Raw genomic sequence first — 24,228 nt, 5'->3', positions numbered from 1 at the left:
GTAAATGAAGTCACCTTCCAACTCTATCAAACACTGGTTGTTTTAACATTGTGTGAGAGTAGAGTACAAAAAAAATCCCAGGTTCACACCTTTAATTCTCCAAAAACTAAACTGGGATTGAACTCCATATGAAAAATTAAAAATCAGCTTTTGCTTTTTCCTTTTCAAAATCCAAATACTGGTTTTAGAAAGGAATCAACAAACATTTTGGAGTAATTTCTTTTTGGTCAAGATATGGATGAAATGTATTTTATTTGGTGTCCTATTCAGCAAATGTTCTAAAATATCATTATTAAGTTCCTGATATGCGGATGGAAATTGCCAACAGTCCCATAATAAATTGTTGCCGTAATTGTCAAGAATATTGGAATCCCCACATGAATGCATAATTTACAAAACTGCTGACTGCTTTCATGGAATTCAATAAAAGACTACATTCTCCTTTAATGACACCAGGGAATCTTGTTGGAATTGGGGAAAATGGTTCTGACAAAGAAAAGCAAGTATTAACTTATTAACCATTTTGAATCACATTAATTCAAATGTTTGTAGTTATTTATAACTGTGTTAATTATTGAGATTTTTAAATTTTTGTTTTTTTTCTTTATATGTTTTATTGCTTCTGAATGACAGATGCTGATGCATTCATATTCCATGATAGCTCAGATAACTGTGTACAGCCTGTGGGGTGCAGCTGAGCCAAAACAGTGTTTTTGATTTTTGTGGGCAGAGTTCACCAATACCTCCCTATATTAAGAGTATTAAATTATACAAAACCCTGGCTACTTACTTTGTGGCTAAGTTTCACCAGACCATTCCATGTGATGGCATTAAATTGCACAAAGTGTCCACTACTCATGGCCTTGCCATTCAGCATTTTGTACAGTAAGCTGACATCAACTAATCTGAGAAGCTAATGTTCATAACATAGTTCAGCACTTGCCTCAGTGCTGGGAGCAAGTTCTGGCTCATAATATTGCACAGGGGTTGCTCTCTTTAAAGTTTATCGCCCCTGATCTGGGCCGGGCAGCACCTAATTAATTAGCTTGTTTATTTCGGCTTTTTACTTAAAGATGTGCTGGGTACGTCCTGGCTACCGCTGCACCCCTGTATGCTTCACGGCCGAGTATTGGTCTGCAGCCCGGACGCTGGGGACCACTGTTTTACAGCACACTAAGTCCTGCTGAGCCATCAATCCCTCACTTCCAACTTACACTGGGTTCTATTAAACTACAGCCTGGTTTTGAAATTTATTTTAGTTGTTTTCATTTCAATTGAATCATCCTCCTATGTATTCTAATCTCCTCAGGGAATCCTTAAATCCAAACCCTTTCAAATCTGTTTTTTTTAAATCACTTTCTTATTGCATTGCTTTGAGGAAGATGCAAAGAATATCATGGATGAAACGAATATCTAATAAGGATGTCATGAACAGAGCAAGCACAAAGAGAGAAATAATGTATGAGATCATGAAAAGGCAACGTAACCTCACTGGACATGTGATTAGGAAAGGAGTTAGAATGCACGGTAATTATGGGAAAGATTGAAGGGAAGAAAGCAAAACGAAGGCAAAGACAAATGATGATGGAGACAGCAGCCAGAGAACTGGAAATGAATACCAATGAATTGATCCACTTGACCCGAAACAGGAGTGTGTGGGCCATGGCAGTCAAAGCTCAAACTGGGCATGGCACCTGATGATGATGATAATTGCATTGCTCCACCACCAAAGCTTTCTAGGTGCTAAGGCACAAACTTAACAATTCCCTTCCTAAATAACTTTGTTACCCTTCCTCTTCCCCCCCCAATACCTTCAGATTCTTTAACCTCTTAAACCAGGGTTTTGAATATTTGCTGCAATATCGCCTTAACTGACTTGGTGTCAAATTTGACTTAATAATGCTCCCATGATATATCTTGATTTTGTGCAACATCAGCTGTTGTTATAATAATCAATTTTATTTCATGCTTATGGTATCCATAAGTAATAATTCAGATCAATCAAATCAGGTTTAATTATCATTCAAACCATACATAGATAGAGTTGAACAAGACAGCGTTCCTCTGGGATGCCAAAGTGCAAAACATACAAAATAGCAAGCAAACATTGAAATATAGTGAGTAACAATTCAAAGTATTGCGCAAAGAAGCATATTCACTTAAAAAAAAACAAAACATATATAGTCCAAGATCCTGAGCGACAATTCCATCACCTGAACACAGAAGGGAAGCACTGATGAGAGTCCAGGCCCCAGTCAAGCTCAACCACGCCATAGCGCTACAGCATCTCTCACCTGGTCTGCAACAGCAGGCAAGCCCAAGGCTTAAGGCCTAATTCTCGCTACAACTGAGGCTACACAGCTCCCATGTCCACTGTCCCACCACCAGACAAGGGTAACAGGCCTGTGGCTTACATTATCACTGTCCAACAGTCTTGTGACTGCAAGTGAAATGTCCAAGATAATCTCCCATGGTTATACTGCATCAACTACGATGCTTCCAAGCAGCAGGGAACAACACAGTCGGCAGCCAGGTCAGCTTCTCTGAACTCAAACCTGCTCCTCCACTACCTCGGCCGGCCCCTCCGCCAACACCAGTGCAGTTACTCTGATCAATGAGCAGCTGATGGGTGTAGCCCTGCAGTAGCCAATGTTCTTGGAGTAGAGTTGTCTTGCGATCGTAAAAAAACACATTTTACAAAGAAAAAGAACTCCTTTGGTTGGCCCCTGAGAGGCCACAATGTCAGCAGTGTCGCCATCTTACCAAAAGTTAAATTTTGTAAGCTGTCTTTTACAGAAATATAAAACATTCATCTGGACCAGGCTAGATTCAACTGAAGCTTCTCATCTTTGGAGAAGTTCATCCTTCAAAGAAGTGCTAGATATACTTAAATAAAAACTCTCAATGGCTGTCATCAATGTATTCTAATCAGTTCCAAGGAGTTTAAATTGATAACAACTTTCGTCAATACATCCTTTCCAAAAATAGTAAATATCATCTGGAGTCTTCAGGTAAATAAGCCTTCTGAGAATGGGGCGGGGGAGATGGTGGGAGAGAATAAATCAGAGTCTGAGTGACAGCCTCAAGGGTTTTAGTTCTGAATAATGTCCTCCTCCTACATCAACTGCCAAAGCACTGAACTGAAAATCCAACAATATAAAGCAGATAATATTAATTCAAATAATTTAAAAAAAAACCCTCTTCTGAACTGGTTTCTGTCAAAATTACGTCTTCTGAAAAACCCTTCTTGAGACATTTCTATGTGGCAAATATGTTGTTTATTCTGCAACTAATTTCTACAACATTGTAAAGTACATAATTTTATCCCTAAGGACCTCAATTATGTAGGTTGTTCTAATGAAAAAAGAATACATTTGGAAATTAAGTTGTCGCAGTCTGTTGTGTCATAATTATGAAGATATTGCAGTTATTTTCTTTATAAATTTATTCACTTCATAAAGCAATTTAACTGTAGAAGAATCTATCACAGGCTCTTACTTCCATCAGTTTTATTTACTCTTTTCCTATTCAATGAGTAGTACATCTCATATTCTCTTCAATTTTCTTTCTATAATTTAATCTTCACTTGCTCTGGAAAGTTTCAAATTATAACTCAAATGTGTTAATTGCAAACCTGGTGGGAACAACATAACCCTTGAAAGTTCAAAGATTACCACAAATATTTTGTTCTAAATGCAGCATCAAGTTGGAACCCAGATAATAACTGCTGGACACTCAATAAGTCAATGTCTTGAATGGTTCTCTCCAGTGCTTAAAGGAAATGAATGAAGGAGAGACAAATCTGATTATAGCACATTTATCATACCTAAGAAAATTAAATGACAGAACACATGTACATGATTTTTGGACATTTTGGCAAAGGGGGTCCAAAACAAGGGACACCCTGCATCTTCATGGTGCTAAAAGGCCCAGACATGCACTCAAAAGGCAGTGAACTTTGGACTTCAATACCACAAGTAATCTGCAGGACCAATGATGAAAGTAGTTCGAAGACTGCAAATGGTCAAGCTTTTTGAGAAACATTTTCACATATTATATACTACTAACTGCTCTGCTGGAGAAGGCACTGCTCAACTCACCATAATTGGACCATTCACCTGGTAACAATCAAGACCCACACCTGAAGTTAAGATAATTATTGAACTTTCACATTTAGCAATGTTGCAAGTTTCAAACCTATCTTATGCAGCTTGCACCCTATTTACCAAGACAGCCACATCAGTCAAATAGTTTGGATGTACTCTTATCCTTATCCTTGTAAGTGGAACAAGTGCTACACATGCCCTTACACTTCCTCTCTTACCACCATTCAGGGCCCCAGACAGTCCTTCCAGGTGAGTCGACACTTCACCTGTGAGTTGGCTGGGGTGATATACTGCGTCCGGTGCTCCCGATGTAGCCTTCTATATATTACCGAGACCCGACGCAGACTGGGAGACCGCTTTGCTGAACACCTACGCTCTGTCCGCCAGAGAAAGCAGGATCTCCCAGTGGCCACACATTTTAATTCCACATCCCATTCCCATTCTGATATGTCTATCCACGGCCTCCTCTACTGTAAAGATGAAGCCACACTCAGGTTGGAGGAAAAACACCTTGTATTCCGTCTGGGTAGCCTCCAACCTGATGGCATGAACACTGACTTCTCAAACTTACGCTAATGCCCCACCTCCCCCTCGTACCCCACCCATTATTTATTTATATACACACATTCTTTCTCACACTTTCCTTTTTCTCCCTCTGTCCCTCTGACTAAAGCCCTTGCCCATCCTCTGGTTCCCCCCCCCCCCACCCTTTTTCCTTCTCCCTGGGCCTCCTGTCCCATGATCCTCTCATATCCCTTTTGCCAATCACCTGTCCAGCTCTTGGCTCCATCTCTCCCCCTCCTGTCTTCTCCTATCATTTTGGATCTCCCTCTCCCCCTCCCACTTTCAAATCTCTTATTAGCTCTTCCTTCAGTTAGTCCTGACGAAGGGTCCCGGCCTGAAACGTCGACTGTACCTCTTCCTAGAGATGCTGCCTGACCTGCTGTGTTCACCAGCAACTTTGATGTGTGTTGGATGTACTCTCCCTCTATTGCAGGATAAGATGGAACATAATCAGGGCCAGTAGGGGAATACCTGTTTCAGCATGTCTTAATCCTCATGGAATAAATGCCATTAGGAGAACAGTCAGCAACTGTTTTGAAATCAAAGACTACAGTATCCTCAAGCTATACATAATCCTCCACTACATATACTACCTTGCCCTCAACCTACACTCAAAGTGACAAATTACAGGTGGTGTAAGATTCCATCTCCTAGCTTCCCTACTCTCTGCACCATAACTTATACTTGTCTCTTTTTACTTCAGATACCCAAGATTTCCAAACTAGCCTAGAAATTTGAGAGAAAGCAAGAACCATTTGACATAATCAGATGGTCAACGAACTTCATAATTGCAGACATCATCTACTGACTTCAATTTAGAAGATTGCATGGAGGCATGATCTGCACAAAGCAGATCGATGAGCACGAGCATGCTACTGTCAGGGAAAGAGAAAGGCACTAGCATGACAAAGATCGCTCAAAAATGCTGATGAGAAACTGGTAGTGGATCTAAGGAGCATGAACTCTTTGACCTATCTGACAAGGAACATTAAGGTCATTCCATCCTTGCAACACCATGCCCACCATCCATTAGCTAGCCTACCCAGACTGATGGAAACACATCTAAATGGTGTTTTCTGCAGCTAAGCTTCACGGATCAAGGACGAATGAGGCTGCCCTCCATGAACATCTGCTTCAGAAACTTGAAACAACTATGGAATATACCAAATACTTGCATAAACCAAACAAACAGACAAAAAAAAAGGAAACTGACTAATGGATAACCCCATCAAATAGTGCTAGTATGGTGTATAACCCACAGCAGGTTTTTAAGTGGGCATTATTTATTTAGTGTGCTAGTGAGAAGTCAGTAATACAAGCTGATTAAAGGCACAATCTACTGAAATTGTTATATTTTTACTGAATGTATACTGTACATACTGCTTTCGTTTTCATTGTGGCATTTTATATAACTTTTCCCATAAATGTGCAGCAGCTATTTTAAAAATGCAAAGCCATTTGTGGCTGTGTGATACCCAAATTTTATGCACCAACAATCCTAATTTCTCACAGAGTACCTTTTCATCACTGGTAGTTGACTCTGGGTGAGGCAGGGGACTGTTCTGATGGCTGCTTTCCACAGTCGGTGTTTCTTCTACTTTAGTCCGAACTGCTGGTAATGCAAGTGGTGACATGTCCAATGGTACCTGTGAAATTAGACCAGAGTAAAACTTCAGTCAAACTAAAATCACCAATAATTAGTTATTTAACTTTACTGAATTGACAAATCTCATATTCAGTTATAACTATATTAGTAATACTCCAACATTGAAACAAGTAAGAATTCCTCAGAATGCTTGACTTGTTGAGTCTAGTCAACTGTACTAAGTATACACCATTGTTGAAAATAATTGTGAAAAAGCCTTTACAAATTAGCACACTTATGCAAAAAAATGTAGTTTTTGACAGTGCTGCACCTGATCAACAACTGCAAAACTTCAGCGTAAGGATCTAAATGGCCAGAATCGTTCATTTCTCAAAGGTTTGCCTTCCACGACATATGTAACATAGCCACAGAATAGAGGGGCATTCTTTTAGTACAGAGATGAGGAGGAATCTCTTCAACTTGAGTGGCAAATCTGTGGAATTCTTTGTCACAGGCAGTTGTGGAAGCCAAATCTGTATGAATATTTAAGGCAGAAGTTGATAGATTCTTGATTGGTCAGGGCACAAAGGGATACAGGGGATTGGGGCTGAAGGGAAAAATGGATCAGCCAGGATGAAATGATGGAGCAGACTTGATGGGCCAGATAAGCTAGTTCCACTCCAATGTCTCATGATCTTACTTCAGGTTCACTATATCCTGTATGGAGATCATTTTCAGGTGCCTTTACTTAACTGGAGTACAACTGATCATAGCAGGTACCATGTAATCAGTTTCTTCAGGAACTCAGCAACCAAACCAATGATCTTTAAACAGATAACAATGCAAACAGAAGTGTCATTGGGGATCCTGGAAGAATACCCACAGCTCACTAGCCAACTGCTAATTCTGCTATTAAGTAGCAGTGGCACATGCTGCAACAGGATTGTGCCAAAAACAGCCACAATGTAATTATTAGACCATAATTGCTAAAACACTTTGGGTTTGTGGGCAAAATTATGAAGTTCATTTAAAATATTCAGTTGTTTGTATACTGCAGATTTAAGTAAGAGCAGAAATTGTTAGGTCTGAATTTGATAATAGCATTAAAGTGATACAATCGGATGAAGAAATTAATACCTGTAGTTCAAACATACATTGCAGAATTTCCTTAATTCTTCTAATTAAACAATTTGTACATATTTAACCATATTGCAGCTATGAGAATTTTGTCCAGTCATTACAAAAATTATAAAGCCTACATCAATGAAAACTTATTGATAGGTAACTACAAGGAGGAGATGTAATACTTAACATATTAATACACCAGTAGTTTAAATATAAACTAATCTCAATAAATTATCATAAAATATCATTTTCCACACTTCCTTAGGACACAAGGGAGGTATGGAGGACTATACTGATTCATGAAGTAATCTATTCCCCCCAAAGATTTACCATGCAACCTATTCTCATTACATTCCTATACACTTGTCCCAAGTCAATGACACTCTCGGAGTAACTTACAGTAGCTAGTTAACCTACCAAGCTGTGCATCTTTGTGAGTTTCTTAGGAATCCACCGAATACTTAGAGAGGAAGTACAAACTCCAGCAACGGAAGTTGGGATTCAACCTGGGTCTCTGGAGCAGCTCCACTCGCTATACCTCTGCTCTCCAATATTCTCCCCATTAAGAGAGCATTAACACTTAATAGAACAAGAATCAATTGTAGATTTGAAATGTTTTAATATTATAAGTTTCACAATGCAAATATATTTATCACCTTTTTGATGTCATCTTCTGAAGCCTTCTTAAATTCATTTTCAAATGGACTTGCTAGTTCATTAAATAAACCGACCTCTTCACAATTCTTTAGGAAACGAGTTGGAGTTGGAGTTTGGTCTAAAATGTTTCAAATGATAAAATTATTGCCCATTTATAATCAACTTTATTAGAATCAACTCCATTAACTTGCATACTAGTTATTGCAATATAGTAGCAGTTTATAATGCATTATAATCTATTCTTCAGAGTCCATAATTTAGATGCAAAAAATAAGACAAGTAAAATAACAAATATGACTCAAATAATGCGAGACATATGGCAGCTCATAATAACAATGTTCACAAGATTCCATTGATAAAATGTTTCCTTGGAAGACTAGTAGTTACTTGACTTTGTTAATCTTTTGAATGGCCATTTTCTTTACCACCCCTAACCTTGAATGCAAACCAATTATTACTTAATAGATTTAGAGTTTAAAATTCTTTTCATGAAGTAAGAGACTATGTTTTAGAAGATAACAGTTTTCATGGGCAAAGATATTAACAAATGAATGCTTTGTGACACCTATTTCTGAAGTATTAATGTAAAACATAGAAGTACCTCTATACGTTGCATGAAAGAATAGTTGAAAAAATGCTCTTAATGGTCAGTCACCATGCGTCTTGTAAGAGATATGAACAAATGATTTAAATGCAGTAGGTAACTGGGACATTCAATCCCGCTCTATTTAATAATTAAAGAAGAACAAAGAGTAAACTCAACTCTGCAATCTCATCTACCTGCAGTAAATTTTCACTATTTAAACTTTCTATTTATCTCTGCTAAAAATATTGAAAATTCAACGCTACCACCCTTCCAGAATTCCAAAGTTATGAATCTCAGAAAAAATCTACCTTGTGACTCAGCTCCGATTTAAATGCTTATTTCAGAGTCTTCTCTGTAAGGAAAAACTTTGCACATCCACCTCGTCTTCGACGTCTCTATCAATTCACCTCTCAAGTTTTCTAAACTCCAGTTATTATTGTAGTAAGCCTCCTCTGAAATATTTCCAACATATACACGTCCTTTTTTAAATGTACACTTGGCTCCAGGCTGTGGTCACACCAGTGTTCTATATAAATAGAGCATAACTTCCCTATATTTTCATTACAAAGTCATAAATAGCATCATTGTTAGTTCTTCCTAAGAATTGCTTTTTCTGCATACTTGCCTTCTATGAAACCAGAACACCCAGATTCCTCTGCATTTCAAAACTCTGCAATCATTTCAGATAATTTCTGACAACCATTTCCTGTAATGGAAATATGTATGGTCTACCTTCACACTATCTTCTGTTTGGAAGTCTCCATTTATTATTATTTTGTCTATCAATTTTTGATTTAAATCCAGCTGAACTAGATCCTCTTGGAACTCACATTAGTTCTGTTTTGATTATTTCCTCGCCTATTATAAAATGTTAGTATGATCACTGCGTCTAAATGTTTTCAACTGAAATACATTCCAGTGTGAAGCTCTGCTGAGGAACCTACCAGTTCAATATTTCCATCAGGAAACATCTACTCCTGAGTATTATCAATCCAGTAGAGTGGCTTTTAAGCAAATATTTCTCTGACAGGACAAAGGTGGTCAAATGAACACAATCTTCAAATGAATGAAGTTCAGTGGGATCCAAGTGTTCTTGTGCATGAATCACAAGTTAGCAGGCAGGTCTAATAAGTAGATAACACCCAGATAGGCAAATAGCAATTTTTTTTGTGAAGGGGTTGGGATTAGAATGTTAGAAACAGATTCAGCAAAGGAAATTGAATGGCAAAGATCGTAGGCCTATATAAAATATATCACTAGCACTTTATAAAAACATAAATGATAAACTGAATAGACAAAAGGAAGCCAATAAGGGGAATAAAATTCTTGTGGAAACAGATCAGAATGCTCAGATGCTAAATGAATATTTATGGATTTTACCCTGTCTCTTTAAAAAAAAAAGGAATTAGTTTTGCAGAAAGGAAGGTAATTAAGAGATTTTTGCTCCTTAGATTCATCTGGTATAAATTGGATACGTCACTGAGGAAAGCATAAAAGAAAAATTAGGAAGACTATGAACAAAATCCACACACAGGTGATATTAAAGAACCATATTTTCAACTCATCTCTTAGGCTCAGGAGTGTTTTGAATACTCATTCTTAAAGAATGGTAGAACAGAGTGTGCATTTTTGAAAGCAAATGCAGAAAGATCAATGATTAGGAGATGATGGGTTATTTCACATTGACAGAAAAGTGGATTTGTGAGTGCAATCAGATTATAATGAAGCTTGACTGGCCTACTTCCCCTAATGCATTGATTTGTATTAAAACAGACTTCACATGGACATCAATAAGCTAGGAAAACTACAGTCACAAGGCTGAAGTGAATAAAGTACTGCATGCTACTTTGAATACTGTTTGGGGGTGGGGGATAGAGAGGGGGATGGAAATGACCTAAAAGAGGATAGTCATAGCAGTCAGGTCTCTGGCATGCAAGAGGCATGCTGTGGTGATGGGGGATTCGTTAGGGGAACAGACCGGAGGTTCTGTGGGTGAGACATGATTCCTGAATGGTATGTTGCATCCCAGGTGCCAAGGTCCGGGATATCTCAAATCGAGTCCTCAGCATTCTTAAGTGGGAAAGTGAACAGCGGAGGTCATGGTCCATGTAGGCTCATGGAGTTCAGGGAGTTAGGTGCCGAGTTAAAGGGCTGGACCTTCAGGTTAGTGATCTCAGGATTGCTACCTATGCCACGTGCCAGTAAGGCCAGAACTAGAAAGGTTATACAGTTTAACACATGGCTAAGGAGTTGGTGTAGAAGGGAGGGCATAGATTTTTGGATTATTGGGCTCTCTTCCAGGGAAGGTTGGGCCTATACAGAAGGGACAGTTTGCACCTGAACTTTGGGGGCGGGGGGGAACTAATATCCTAGTGGGAAGGTTTGCTTGTGCTGCATGGTGGGGTTTAAACTAGAGTTGCAGGGGGATGGGAACCAAAGTGCCAGAACAAATAGTGGACAGGCTGTGGCGACAGATCTTGGCAAGACCACAGACAAAGTCAGGAATCAAAAGGTTGAGCATGGTGCGACCAGTGTCCTGAGCTGCGTATATTTCAATGCAAGAAGGATCCTAGGAAAGGCGGATGAGCTCTGAGCATGGATCAACACCTGGATTTATGACATTGTAGTCATTAGTGAGACTTGGTTGCAGGAGATGCAAACTGGTAGCTCAATATTCTGGAGTTCCCTTGTTTTAGATGGAGGGATTAGAAGAGGGGTGGCATTCCTAGTCAGGGAAAATGCCACGGCAGTGCTTTGTCAGGCCAGACTGAAGAAGCTGGCTAGTGAGGTGTTATGGGTGGAACTAAGAAATAAGAAAGGTATGAACACATTAACAGGGCTATATTACAGATCAGCCAATAGTCTGAAGAATTTAGAACAAATTTGTAAGGAGATTGTAGAGCGTTGCAAAAAACATGAGGTTGTTATAGTAGGTGATTTTAACTTTTCACCTTTTTAGTGGGGATCCCATAGTGTGAAAGGACTAAATGGGATATAGTTTGTCAATGTGCTCAGGAAAGTTTCCTTCATCAGTACATGGAAGTCCCAATGAGAGAGCATCCAATATTGGATCTGCTATGAGGGAACGAGACAGGGCAGGTGACAGAATTTTCTGTAGGGGAACACTTTGCATCCAATGACTACAATGCCATTAGTTTCAAAGTAAATATGCAAAAAGATAGATCTGGTCCACGGGTTGAGATTCTAAATTGGAGAAAGGCCAATTGTGATGGCATCAGAAATGATCTGACAAGTGTGGATTGGGACAGACTGTCTTCTGGCAAATGTGTACTTCGTGAAGCCTCCAAAAATGAGATTTTGAGAGTACAAAGCTTGTATGTGCTTCTCAAAAGGTAAAGATAACAAGTGAAGGAAACCTTGGTTTTCGAGAGGTATTAAGGCACTGGTTAAGAGAAAAAAGGAGGTGCATAGCAGATATAGGCAAGTAGGAACAAATGAGGTGCTTATGGAGTATAAGAAATGCAAGAGGACACTTAAGAAATCAGGAAGGCTAAAGAAGGCATTAAGTTGCTCTGGCAAATAAGTTGAAGGAGAATCCTAAGGGATTCTACAGATATGTTAACAGCAAAAGGATTGCAAGGGACAAAAATTGGTCCTCTGGAAACCAGAATGGTAATCATGTGTGGAACCAAAAGAGATGGAGATCTTAAATGAATTCTTTCCATCTGAATTTACTCAGAAGACGGACACAGAATTGAGGGAATGAGTCAAAGCGGCATCAACTTCATGGACCCGGTACAGATTAGAGAGGAGGAGGTGTTTGATACACAGAGACAAATCAGGTTGGATAAATCGCAAGGGCCTGACAAGGTGTTCCCTCAGACCCTACAAGAGGCAAGTGCAGATTTTGCTAGGTCCTAGCAGAAATTATCCTGAGCAACGGGGGAGGTAACACAAGATTGGAGGATAGCCAATATTCTTCTGCTGTTTAAAAAAGGCTCCAAATATAAACCAGGAAATAGGCTGGTGAGTCTGACATCAGTTGTGGGAATTCTTTGGAAGGTATTCTAAGGGACCAGATGTAAGTATTTGGATGGACATGGACTGATTAAGGAAAGTCAGCCTGGCTTTGTATCTAATCAATCTTAAAGAGATTTCAGAGTAAGATACCAGGAAAGTGGATGAAGTGAATGTTGTCTACATGGACTTTAGTAAGGCATTTGAAAATGCCCCGCATATATGGCTGGTTAAGAAGGTTCAGGTGTTTGGCATTCAGAATGAGGTAGAAATCCGGATTAGACATTGGCTTTGTGAGAGAGCCAGAGAGTGGTAGTAGAGGGTTGCCTCTCTGACTGGAGGTCTGTGACTAGTGATAGGTCCTTTGTTGTTTGTCATCTGTATCAATGATCTGGATGATAAGGTGGTTAATTGGATCAGTAAATTTATGGATAACACCAAGATAGTGGGTGTAGTGGACAGTGAGGGAGGTTATCAAGGCTTGAAGAGGGATCTGCATCAGCTGAAAAATGGTAAATGGAATTTAATGTAGACAAGTGTGAGATTTTGCACTTCAGTAAGACCAAACAGAGTAGGTCTTGCACAGTGAACGGTAGGGCACTGAGGAGTGTGGTAGAACAAATAGATCTGGAAATACAGGTCCATAATTGATTGAAAGTGGCACCACCGGTTGATAAGGTCATTAAGGCACAATGGCCTTCATAAGTCCATGCAATGAGTGCAGGAGATGGGATGTCATGTTGAAGTTGTATAAGAATTTGGTGAGGCCTAATTTGGAGTGTTGTGTGCAGTGTTGATCACCTACCTACAGGAAAGATGTAAACAAGGTTGAAAGAGAACAGAGAAAATTTACAAGGATATTGCTGGGTCTGGAGGACCCAAGTTATAAGGACAGATTGAATAGATTAGGACTGTGTTCTTTAGAATGTAGAAGATTGAGAGGTATAGATAGGGTAAATGCAAGCAGGCTTTTTCCCACTGAGGTTGGGTGGGACTATAACCAAAGGTCATGGGTTAAAGATGAATGGTGAGAAGTTTAATGGGAACATGAGGGGAAACTTCTTCAGTCAGAGGGTCGTGAGAGTGTGGAATGAGCTGCCAGCACAAGTGGTACATGCAAGCTCGATTTCCAACATTTAAGAGAAGTCTGGATAGGTACATGGACAGTAGAGGTAGGAAGAGCTATGGTCCCAGTGCAGGTTGATGGGAGTAGGCAGTTTAAATGGTTTTGGCATGGACTAGATGGGCTGAAGGACCAGTTTCTGTGCTGTACTTCTCTATGACTTTCCTGGTGAGATGATTAAAGAGGACAAGAACTAAGCCTATTTCACTTTAAAGTATATGCAGGAACACAAATACTGTGGTTGTTTGTAAAAAATAACTTTAAAGGTAGTAGGACAACTTGGAAGTTTAGTTCACATCTTTATTAAAACCAGGAATCATTTCATACTATAAGCGGGTTCAATGATTACAGCATATTTAAAGAAAATTGGACAAATAGTTAAAAGATTTAAAGAAAAATGGTTAAAGCGAAGAGAGGAAGTGATCCATCAAGTGGATGCAAGTATAAAAGACCAAATAGTCACATTCTAGGGTTTCATGACACTCTCAAATTCTGTTCAATATATACGAGAAGTGATTGATAAGTTCGTGGCCTAAGGTAGGAGGAGTCAAATTTTAGAAAACCTAGCACATTTATTTTTCAGCAGAGTCCCCTCCTGCACTTACACACTTAATCCAGCGGCCGTGGAGCATACGGATCTTGAACCTCCAGAAAGTGTCCACCCCATGGGTGATTGATACGTTTGTGGCCTAAGGTAGAAGGAGATAAGTTATACAGCTCTCGTTACATGCACATGCAGTTCAACTCTGAGTGATTATGCAGAAAGTTTGAGGTTAATAACTCATCAGGGGCCTAAGGTAGAAGGAGATGTTATTAACTTCAAACTTTCTGCATAATCACTTAAAGAGTTGACCTGCATGTGCATGTAACGAAAGCTGTATAACTCATCTCCTACCTTAGGCCACAAACTTATCAATCACCCCTGCTGTGGACCACTTTCTGGAGGTCTAAGACACTGACTTTTACAAAGAAGGGATCCGTATGCTCCACCACCGCTGGACTAAGTGTGTAAATGTAGGAGGGGAGTATGTTGAAAAATAAATGTGCTAGGTTTTCTAAAATTGACTCCTTCTACCTCAACCACCCCTCATACAAGCTCAATACATAAAAGCTGAATACAAAGCACCATTGACACACTTACAAATGAAAAAGACAGGAGCTTAGGCTAGATCAGTTTCCATGTTATCCTTGAGTTTTTTCCAGGTGCTTTGATTTCCTCCCAAAACCAAAGGCGTGCAGACACTATAAATTACTCCTAGTAAGTAAATGATTGTATAATCTGATGAGGGTGGAGTGGGGGTGGGGGGGAGAAGTTGATGAGGATTTTAAAAAAAGGCGCTAATGCAGGATGCTGGAAATGGGTAATTGATGGCAGACACTGACTTGGTGAGTTGAAGGGACCATTTCTGTACTAATTCAATTGAATATTGTATAAGTACATCTCACAATTCTTCTGTACAATGAGAAGGGTAAAGGGAAGATGCATGTTAAAGATAATGCACTAGAAGTTCCATATGATTTAGCACATACTGATAAACCATCGAAAGAGTTCTGAAAAATATCTTAGTTTGCCAGTATTATTCAGATTCAGCCCAATGAACTTTCAGCTTCTTTCATGTGTCTATGATCAAAATCATTTCAAGTATAAAAACAACTTAAAACGGTCCCAAACAATCACTCTAAACCACAAACAACAGGAATTCTGCAGATGCTGGAAATTCAAGCAACACACATCAAAGTTACTGGTGAACACAGCAGGCCAGGCAGCATCTCTAGGAAAAGGTGCAGTCGACGTCTCAGGCCGAGACCCTTCGTCAGGACTAACTGAAGGAAGAGTGAGTAAGGGATTTGAAAGTTGGAGGGGGAGGAGGAGATCCAAAATGATAGGAGAAGACAGGAGGGGGAGGGATGGAGCCAAGAGCTGGACAGGTGATTGGCAAAAGGGGATACGAGAGGATCATGGGACGGGAGGTCCGGGAAGAAAGACGGGGGGGGGGGGACCCAGAGGATGGGCAAGAGGTATATTCAGAGGGACAGAGGGAGAAAAAGGAGAGTGAGAGAAAGAATGTGTGCATAAAAATAAGTAACAGATGGGGTACGAGGGGGAGGTGGGGCCTAGCGGAAGTTAGAGAAGTCGATGTTCATGCCATCAGGTTGGAGGCTACCCAGACGGAATATAAGGTGTTGTTCCTCCAACCTGAGTGTGGCTTCATCTTTACAGTAGAGGAGGCCGTGGATAGACATGTCAGAATGGGAATGGGATGTGGAATTAAAATGTGTGGCCACTGGGAGATCCTGCTTTCTCTGGCGGACAGAGCGTAGATGTTCAGCAAAGCGGTCTCCCAGTCTGCGTCGGGTCTCGCCAATATATAAAAGGCCACATCGGGAGCACCGGACGCAGTATATCACCCCAGTCGACTCACAGGTGAAGTGTTGCCTCACCTGGAAGGACTGTTTGGGGCCCTGAATGGTGGTAAGGGAGGAAGTGTAAGGGCATGTGTAGCACTTGTTCCGCTTACACGGATAAGTGCCAGGAGGGAGATCAGTGGGGAGGGATGGGGGGGACGAATGGACAAGGGAGTTGTGTAGGGAGCGATCCCTGCGGAATGCAGAGAGAGGGGGGAGGGAAAGATGTGCTTAGTGGTGGGATCCCATTGGAGGTGGCGGAAGTTACGGAGAATAATATGTTGGACCCGGAGGCTGGTGGGGTGGTAGGTGAGGACCAGGGGAACCCTATTCCTAGTGGGGTGGCGGGAGGATGGAGTGAGAGCAGATGTACGTGAAATGGGGGAGATGTGTTTAAGAGCAGAAGAGGAATGGGGACAAGCTAGCCCCTATTGACATTAATGGATCTGGGGTTGAGAGGGTGAACAGCTTTAAGTTCCTCGGCATACACATCACTGAAGATCTCATGTGGTCTGTACATACCGGCTGTGTGGTTAAAAAGGCACTACAGCGCCTCTTTCAAAACTGATGGTTTAAGAAGTTTGGTGTGGGCCCCCAAATCCTAATAACTTTCTACAGGGGCACAATTGAGAGCGTCCTGACTGGCGGCATCACTGCCTGGTATGGGAACTGTACTTCCCTCAATCACAGGACTCTGCAGAGAGTGGTGTAGACAGACCAGCACATCTGTAGTTGTGAACTTCCCACTATTCAGGACATTTACAAAGACAGGTGTGTAAAAGGGGCCCGAAGGATCACTGGGGACCTGAATCACCGCAACCACAAACTGTTCCAGCTGCTACCATCTGGGAAACTGTACCACAGCATAAAAGCCAGGACCAACAGGCTCCGGGACAGCTTCTTCCACCAGGCCATCAGAATACTTAACTCATGCTGACACAATTGTATTTCTAGGTTATACTGACTGCCCTGTTGTACATACTATTTATTATAAATTACTATAAATTGCACATTGCAAATTTAGATGATGTAAAAATTTTTACTCATGTATAGGAAGGATGTAAGTAATAAAGTCAATTCAATTCAATTTTAACTAGATATGCTGTGTATCAAAAGAAGGCAGATATTTTAATTTAATCAATCATTACAAATTAATTCATTTGAATATATTCCTGTGTGCCACTATGTCTCAGTCCCAGTAACTACAATAAGATAACTAGAAAAACTAAAGGAAATTCACTATTGTCAATGTGGGCGACTACTTGATCAACTATTCACTGATAGTGCAAGCATATTCACATGGATACAATAATTTCCTTTATCTTTGTGAAGGATACATTTTGAAAATACAGTAGCATTTAGAAAAGCATTTATATTCAATTCATTTTATTATTGTGTGTAATGAACTAAACACAGTAAGCTATAAAATGGGATTTTCGATCTGTTTGGTCATTAAATCTTTTATTGTACCAAAGTTTTATACACTGTAATATCTTTAATAGGAAAACATCCTCATTAAAATAAATATTTGATCACTATTTCATTATCTTTCTGAAGTTTGGATTACTTTACATAGCAGAAGAGAAATATATACTAACCAGCCACTATGACACTGTCATTACGTGCTGGACCAAACTTTAATGTCATCTCATGTTTGTGCTTGTGAACAGCCAAGTGATCTTCATTTGTGAAGCGCTGCAATAACATTTGAAATTAAATAAGTTTGCAATTCATAGTTAACAATAATAACTACAACCACAGGTTTTCTCTTTCATATTTTTCTTCAAAAAAATGTTCATGACTGAGGTTTCACAAACCATGAAAAATCATTGAAACAAAATACAACACAGAGGTGAGGCTGAAATGCTCCCTTTTGTTTATTCCAGGCATGCTGTGCCATTGTCGAGCAGGTCTTTCTATTAAACAGTGTGGGTAGTACATGAAATTAAATTTGGTGAATTAAAAATTGGATAACAGTGCTCAAAGGTTACATCTTCCTGTATTGTGTAATATTCAGATATATTTTTAAAAACCCAGTCAAATTTCAGGATTTTACTCAAAACAACCTTAAACATGAAAGACCGGGATTTTATTTCTGACTTAATTGTGAGCTCTGTTGGTTTAACCATGCATACAATTGTATAAAAAAAGTTACGACACGTAAGCAGATTGGGCTACAATGATGCAGCCCTAATTCTGCTAACAAAAATCTGTTAATTATATTTAATAAAGTTCTACACCAGAATGAAAAAAAATCTCTAAATATTCCATTTAATATCATACAATGTATGTAGGAATAAAATATAGTTCCATTGCTTTTTATACACTTTAAAAAAAATAGTTGAACAACTAAACAAAATTGAGTAAAGTTTCTGTTACCTGACCACAACCAGGAGCAGTACAAACAAAAGGTTTGTCATCACTCATGTTCAGTAGATCCTCGCTTCACCTGTATCAATAATCAAACACATAATTTAAAAAATACATTAAAGGTGCTCAATCTAGTTACCATCAAGTAATGGGTACTTTACTGTTGTTTCAGATCAAATGAATAAATAGATCAGAACTAGGAAATCTTAATTTCAATAATCTACAGCTGATTTAAAACTAACATTCAGGAATGAAAATTAATACTTTATACACTATTCCTCAAGTCCTCGTCTCCAGGATTGCTTTTTCCGCACCACCACCCCACCAAAAGAGCACCTTAGATTCATCTATTTTTCCTCCAATGAGTGAAAATTGCACATGATTAAACTATGAAGAGGCAATTAAATAAAACTTGTAAAATTCTGCTGGCATTGCATTACATTCAGTGCACATTTTTATCCCATTTTAATTTGAAAGTAATATATATTAAAATAGTTAAAGATATTAGTTGAATTTCCCATAAAAATTTTCAGTCCTCCCAGAAAGGTGAATTTTAAACCCGAGATGAGGCTCAGATTTCAATGGAAAAACAGAGGAGTCACGTTGAAATGAAGAATGAACTAGCTGCCTGTTCTTGCTCTATCACTATTTCTCGCGGGCCTTTAGCTGACTGCACAAGTGAATCTGGTGGAACTCTTATTTAATCCATGCAACTTTGGGTCTGTATGACATATACTAGATTCAGATGTCATTTTATCTGTGTATCGGGCAAAAAAAAATGCACCATGCACAAAGCACTAAAGACTCCAAAGAAATTATTCTTAAGCCATTTGAAGGGCAGGAGTGTTTCTCCAGGCATTACAATAATCTGATCTGCTGATACCCCAGCATCTATCCAATCTCATTTTATCCTATCCTCTCATTTATGATCCCCATAGTTCCACTACACTCTTAATCTTCTCTCAACTTAACCAACCACCCGAGGCTAAAGCTTTCTAAGCAGAGCTCCAAACCAATGGCTCCCAATCTTGGACATGCACCTCCCTCTCTTACCTTAGATGCACCAAGTATTCTAGGAGTATGCATAACTTTAACGATAGTGGTAATTTAGTGAAAAAGTTCACCCCATTTTTTAAAATTGCACACAAGCTGTCACGACAACAATACTAACTCCTTAGGAGTAGCTGTGATGTCTTCAAGTATGGTGGGTGATGTTGGGAAGAGAGTGAGTTATGTTTTTTTAACGAGAGTGAATAAGTGGTGCTTTCATTCAAAAACAGTGAACACTAGATTTTGACAGCTGAGCAAGCATTTTCAAATCCAATTAGGTATCTAATCTACCAAAGACATTATTTAAGTCCAGTCCTTGGCCAGGATGGAGCTGGACTGGCTACTGGCTTTGTCATGCAAACTAACTAACATGTGATATTCATTTATAGGATGTGAGCCTTGTTAGCAAGGTCAATTTTTACAGCTGATCTACCCCTGGATTTGTGCATGAAATATGACTAGTCAAACGTGACAATCTCAAAGAGCTCATACATACAGTTGCAAGAAAAAGTTTGTGAACCCTTTGCAATTACCTGGTTTACTGCATTAGTTACTCATAAAATGTGGTCTGATCTTCATCCAAGTCACAATAATTGACAAACACAATCTGCCTAAACTAATAACACACAAACAATTGTACTTTTTATGTCTTTATTGAACACACTGTTTAATCATTCACAGTCTAGCCAGGAAAAAGTATGTGAACCCTCGTATTTAATAACTGGTACAGCCTCCACCAAATGTTTCCTGTAGCTGCTGATCAGGCTTGCACAATGGCAAGGAAGAATTTTGACCATTCCTTCATACAAAATTGTTTCAGTTCGTCAATATTTCTGGGATACCTTGCATAAACAGCCCTCTTTAGATCATTCAATTGGGTTAAGAACTGGACTCTGGTTTGCCTTCCAAAATTTAAATAGCCTTCTTTTAAAACCATTTTATTGTTGATTTACTCTTATGTTTCTGATCATTGTCTTGTCACAACATCGAACTTTTATTAAGCTTCAGGTGACGGACTGCTACCCTGGCATTCTCCTGTAAAATGTCTTGATACAATTATGAATCCATTGTTCCCTCAACAATTGCAAGCTGTCCGGGCCCTGAGGCAGCAAAATAGCCACAAACCATGATGTTCCTTTCATCATGCTTCATAGTTGGGATCAGGTTTTGGTTTTGGCATGCAGTGTCTTTTTCCCTCCAAACATAGCAGTATGCATCTCTACAAAATCTCTTTTATCTCGCGTGTCTAGAGAACATTGCCCCAGAAGTTTTGTGGAACATCCAGGTGGTCTTCTGTGAACTTGAGACGCGTAGTAATTTCTTTTTCTTTGGAGAGTAGTGGGTTCCTCTGTGGTGTCCTTCCATGAACACTATTCTTATTCAGTGGTTTTCTTACAGTGGGCCCATGAATAGAGACTTTAGCAAGTTCTAGGGATTTCTGCAGGTCTTTTGCTGTTACCCTTTGGCTCTTTTTCACCTCTTTCAGCATTGCACGACCTGCTCTTGGCGTGACCTTTACAGGATGCCCACTCCTAGGGAAAGAAGCAACAGTACCGAGTTTCCTCCATTTGTAGACAATTTCTCTTACTGTGGATTGATGAACACTCAGGTCTTTAGAAATGCTTTTCTAGCCTTTTCCAACTTCATGCATCTCTATAATTCTTCTTCCAAGGTCCTCTGAAAGTTGTTTTGATTGAGGTATGGTGCACATAAACAGATCTTTCTCGAGCAGAGGAGGCTCTATCAGTAAACTGACTTTGCGTGCCTCTTTTTTTACAGGTCAGGGCACCTCTACAAGCCACACCTCCAATCTCATCTCATTGATTGGAACACCTGGCTCCAAGTTGCTTTCGTAGAAGGCATTATCCCAGAGGTTCACATACTTTTTTTGAACCTAGACTGTGATTGTTTAAACAGTGTACTCAGTATTGATGAGAAGTACGATTGTTTGTGTTATTAATTTAAGGCAGATTGTGTTTGTCTATTATTGTGACAGATGAAGATTGGAAATTTTATGAGTAATTAATTCAGAAAAACAGCTAATTACAAAGGGTTCACAAACTTTCTCTTGCAACTGTACCAAGGAATTGAAATTCCAATGTGCCTAATTGTCTCCCAAGTCTTTTCCTTCCCAGCACATCTTAAATTACAGTCACTCTTTTGGGACCCCTAAAAATATCAGCACACACCAGGGGATCAGAATGCACAGAGTATGTGCTATACAAGCAGCAAACTATAAAGAAATATTTTCAGTGCATCTGATGAGCAGCACAGTCGTGGAGCCATACTGCCACCTCACTAGTAGAATACTGCAAGTCCGGTTCACTGCTTCATCAGTGAAACCAACAGGGAAGTTGCTTTGCATCGGTTGCTGCGCGCACCATGTTGCCTGTTACAGCTGCCCATGGGAGGAGACACCGGAGGCAGTGCAGGAGAGAGCTGGAGTTAGTACTGGGTTGCGGGCTGGCCCTTCATACTGGTGCTACCCTCCAGTGTTTGCTCAGTGGAAGGCAAACAGGAATGCATTTGACTGTGGCTACACTAGTGCACAATGAGGACTGCTGTGTGCCTGTTCTTGCAGAAACGCGCTCCAGGACAACATCCCATGCACGATCAATCTACGGGCCTGGACTCTTGGGGACTTGCACAGTATGTTTCTCTGCTCTACATGCTGTGTGTGACAGTTGGTACTGTGTTTTACACCTTGGCCCTGGAGGAATGTTCTATTTGGCAGTATGGCTGAATGACAATTAAACTTGAACTACTCCAGGGCCCCAAGTGTGATGCTGCCCTCAGGTACTGTCAAAATTGAATATGTATGTTCTCGCCATAACTAGGTGAGTTTCTTCCAAGTACTCGGGTTTCTACACACATCCACAAGATGAGTTCATAACTTGACGAGTACAGCAATTCACATCTTAGTGTAGGGGAATCGATGGGCATATGTCTATCATGGCTCCGTCTGTCTAAGTAGATAATGGACGCGCCCGTCCGGGGTGCAGACCTGGGCGACGAATATGGAGATCCTGGGCTGCCCAGACATCAAGGTCCCCCTCTCGGCTTCACGGATGTGGTCCAAAGGAATGCGAAGCAGTACATTTGGCATCAGCTTTCAGCAGGAGCTGCCGGAAGGTGACGTGATACGTCATCTAACCGCCTTAGGGGCTCCATTCTGGATTTGTGTAGGGTTTACTCGTTAGTCTTTTCTTCTCCCAAAGATACCCACAAGGCAGTGGGATCCGTAACCCTGGATAGGGGCCCATACCGGGTACTGTCAGCCGGAGCGAGCTGAGCCCGGGCTTGTGTAAGGCAGGGTCGTCACGCCCTGCAGTAGTGACATATAGAGCCACTACCCACTACCCCATAAGTGGGGCATATGTGAGACAGAAATAACCTGTAAGGCACAGGAAATAAAGAGTGGGAATGGAACAAATGGGCTTGTTTCCCTAGGAACTGTCATGAACATGATAGAATGGCAGGTCATCTATGTAATGTAGAATAAAATGCAGATGTTCTGTAAACAGGGATCACCAATCACTCTTCCTATCACCAATCAACCCTTCTAATGTCTCTCTGGGGTTGACAGCAAGCTTGGCACAGGACTATGGGTCCCAGGAATGGGTTCAAAAGTGAGGAAACTTGGCTTTTTCATTGCACCAGTGTAAATGTGAACCCTTTATTGAAAAATTACATTCAGAAATGCTGTTGTTATTTCTGAAAGTGTAGATTTTGACATTATGTGCTTTTCACAATATCTTTTTCTTGAAAGGCTAATATGTCCACACTATTTTCTAGAGCTTTAAACAATGAGGGAAGATCTTGTTGAATCTTACAAAATTTATATTTTTTCAACAAGTCTTGACAGACTGGATGATTGACTAAGCCGTGGAATCTAGAATGATCACTTTCTCAGAATATGAGGGAAACAATTTTGGATTGTGATGGGGAGAAATTTCTTCACAGAGGATTGTGAACTATTTGGCATTCTCCATCATGGAGCCTGTGAGGACTTTAGTCAATCATTGATTTCATACAAAATGGAAATAAATAAATCTCTGGATATTAAGGGTTAAGAGAATCAGAAGAATCGGTTCATTGTTGTACATGTACTACCTCAGTATACTTAATGTCACATGTACTGAGATACATGTGATAATAAGTAGATTGAGTTAGTACAAAGGGAAAAGCAATAACAGAATGCAGAACATAGTATTTTAGCTACAGGGAAAGTGCACTGCCAGTAGACAAATAAGGTGCAAGAGTCATGAAGAGGTAGATTAAGACAGGGGTCCCCAACCTTTTTTGCACCGCGGACCGGGGTTGGGGGTGTTCAAGTAGGGTTAAACTCACCTCAACATGTCTTTTACAGTTAGGGTTGCCAACTTTCTCACTCCCAAATAAGGGACAAAAGTAGCAGTCAAATACGGGACAGTGTTTACCCCGAGAAAGACTACCATGACCATGAAGCCTTGCGCAGGCACCTGTGTGCGCATGCGTGTACGTGCCAATTTTTTTCCACAAATCTTCCCGACTACACTGTACATACATTATTTCTACTTTATATAGGCTGTATATTTATCATATCATTCCTGCTTTTACAATATGTTAGTGTTATTTTAGGTTTCGTGTTATTTGGAATGATTTGGTAGGTTATCTTTTGGGTCTGGGAACGCTCAAA

The 24,228-nt window shown here is 40.0% G+C and overlaps 1 protein-coding gene across 7 annotated transcripts in view; it reads right to left on the bottom strand.

The window, feature by feature from the left end:
- The window catches only part of atf2 (activating transcription factor 2), a 147,565-nt gene that overhangs the window by 74,381 nt on the left and 48,956 nt on the right, over positions 1–24,228 (bottom strand). For all 7 annotated transcript variants that reach the window (XM_072261828.1, XM_072261830.1, XM_072261829.1 and 4 more), the window contains 4 exons: positions 18,510–18,579; positions 17,729–17,825; positions 8,037–8,155; positions 6,188–6,316 (listed from right to left, as the gene is read on the bottom strand). In XM_072261828.1, the coding sequence (XP_072117929.1) occupies positions 6,188–6,316; positions 8,037–8,155; positions 17,729–17,825; positions 18,510–18,557 (393 nt within the window). In that variant the 5' untranslated portion in view covers positions 18,558–18,579. The remainder of the gene's footprint in view (positions 1–6,187; positions 6,317–8,036; positions 8,156–17,728; positions 17,826–18,509; positions 18,580–24,228) is intronic.

The sequence above is a fragment of the Mobula birostris genome, chromosome 6 (genome assembly GCF_030028105.1).
Source record: "Mobula birostris isolate sMobBir1 chromosome 6, sMobBir1.hap1, whole genome shotgun sequence".
In the NCBI taxonomy this organism is placed as follows: domain Eukaryota; kingdom Metazoa; phylum Chordata; class Chondrichthyes; order Myliobatiformes; family Myliobatidae; genus Mobula; species Mobula birostris.
The sequence above is the reverse complement of the archived record's forward strand: the minus strand, read 5'-3'. Positions and strand labels throughout refer to the sequence as shown.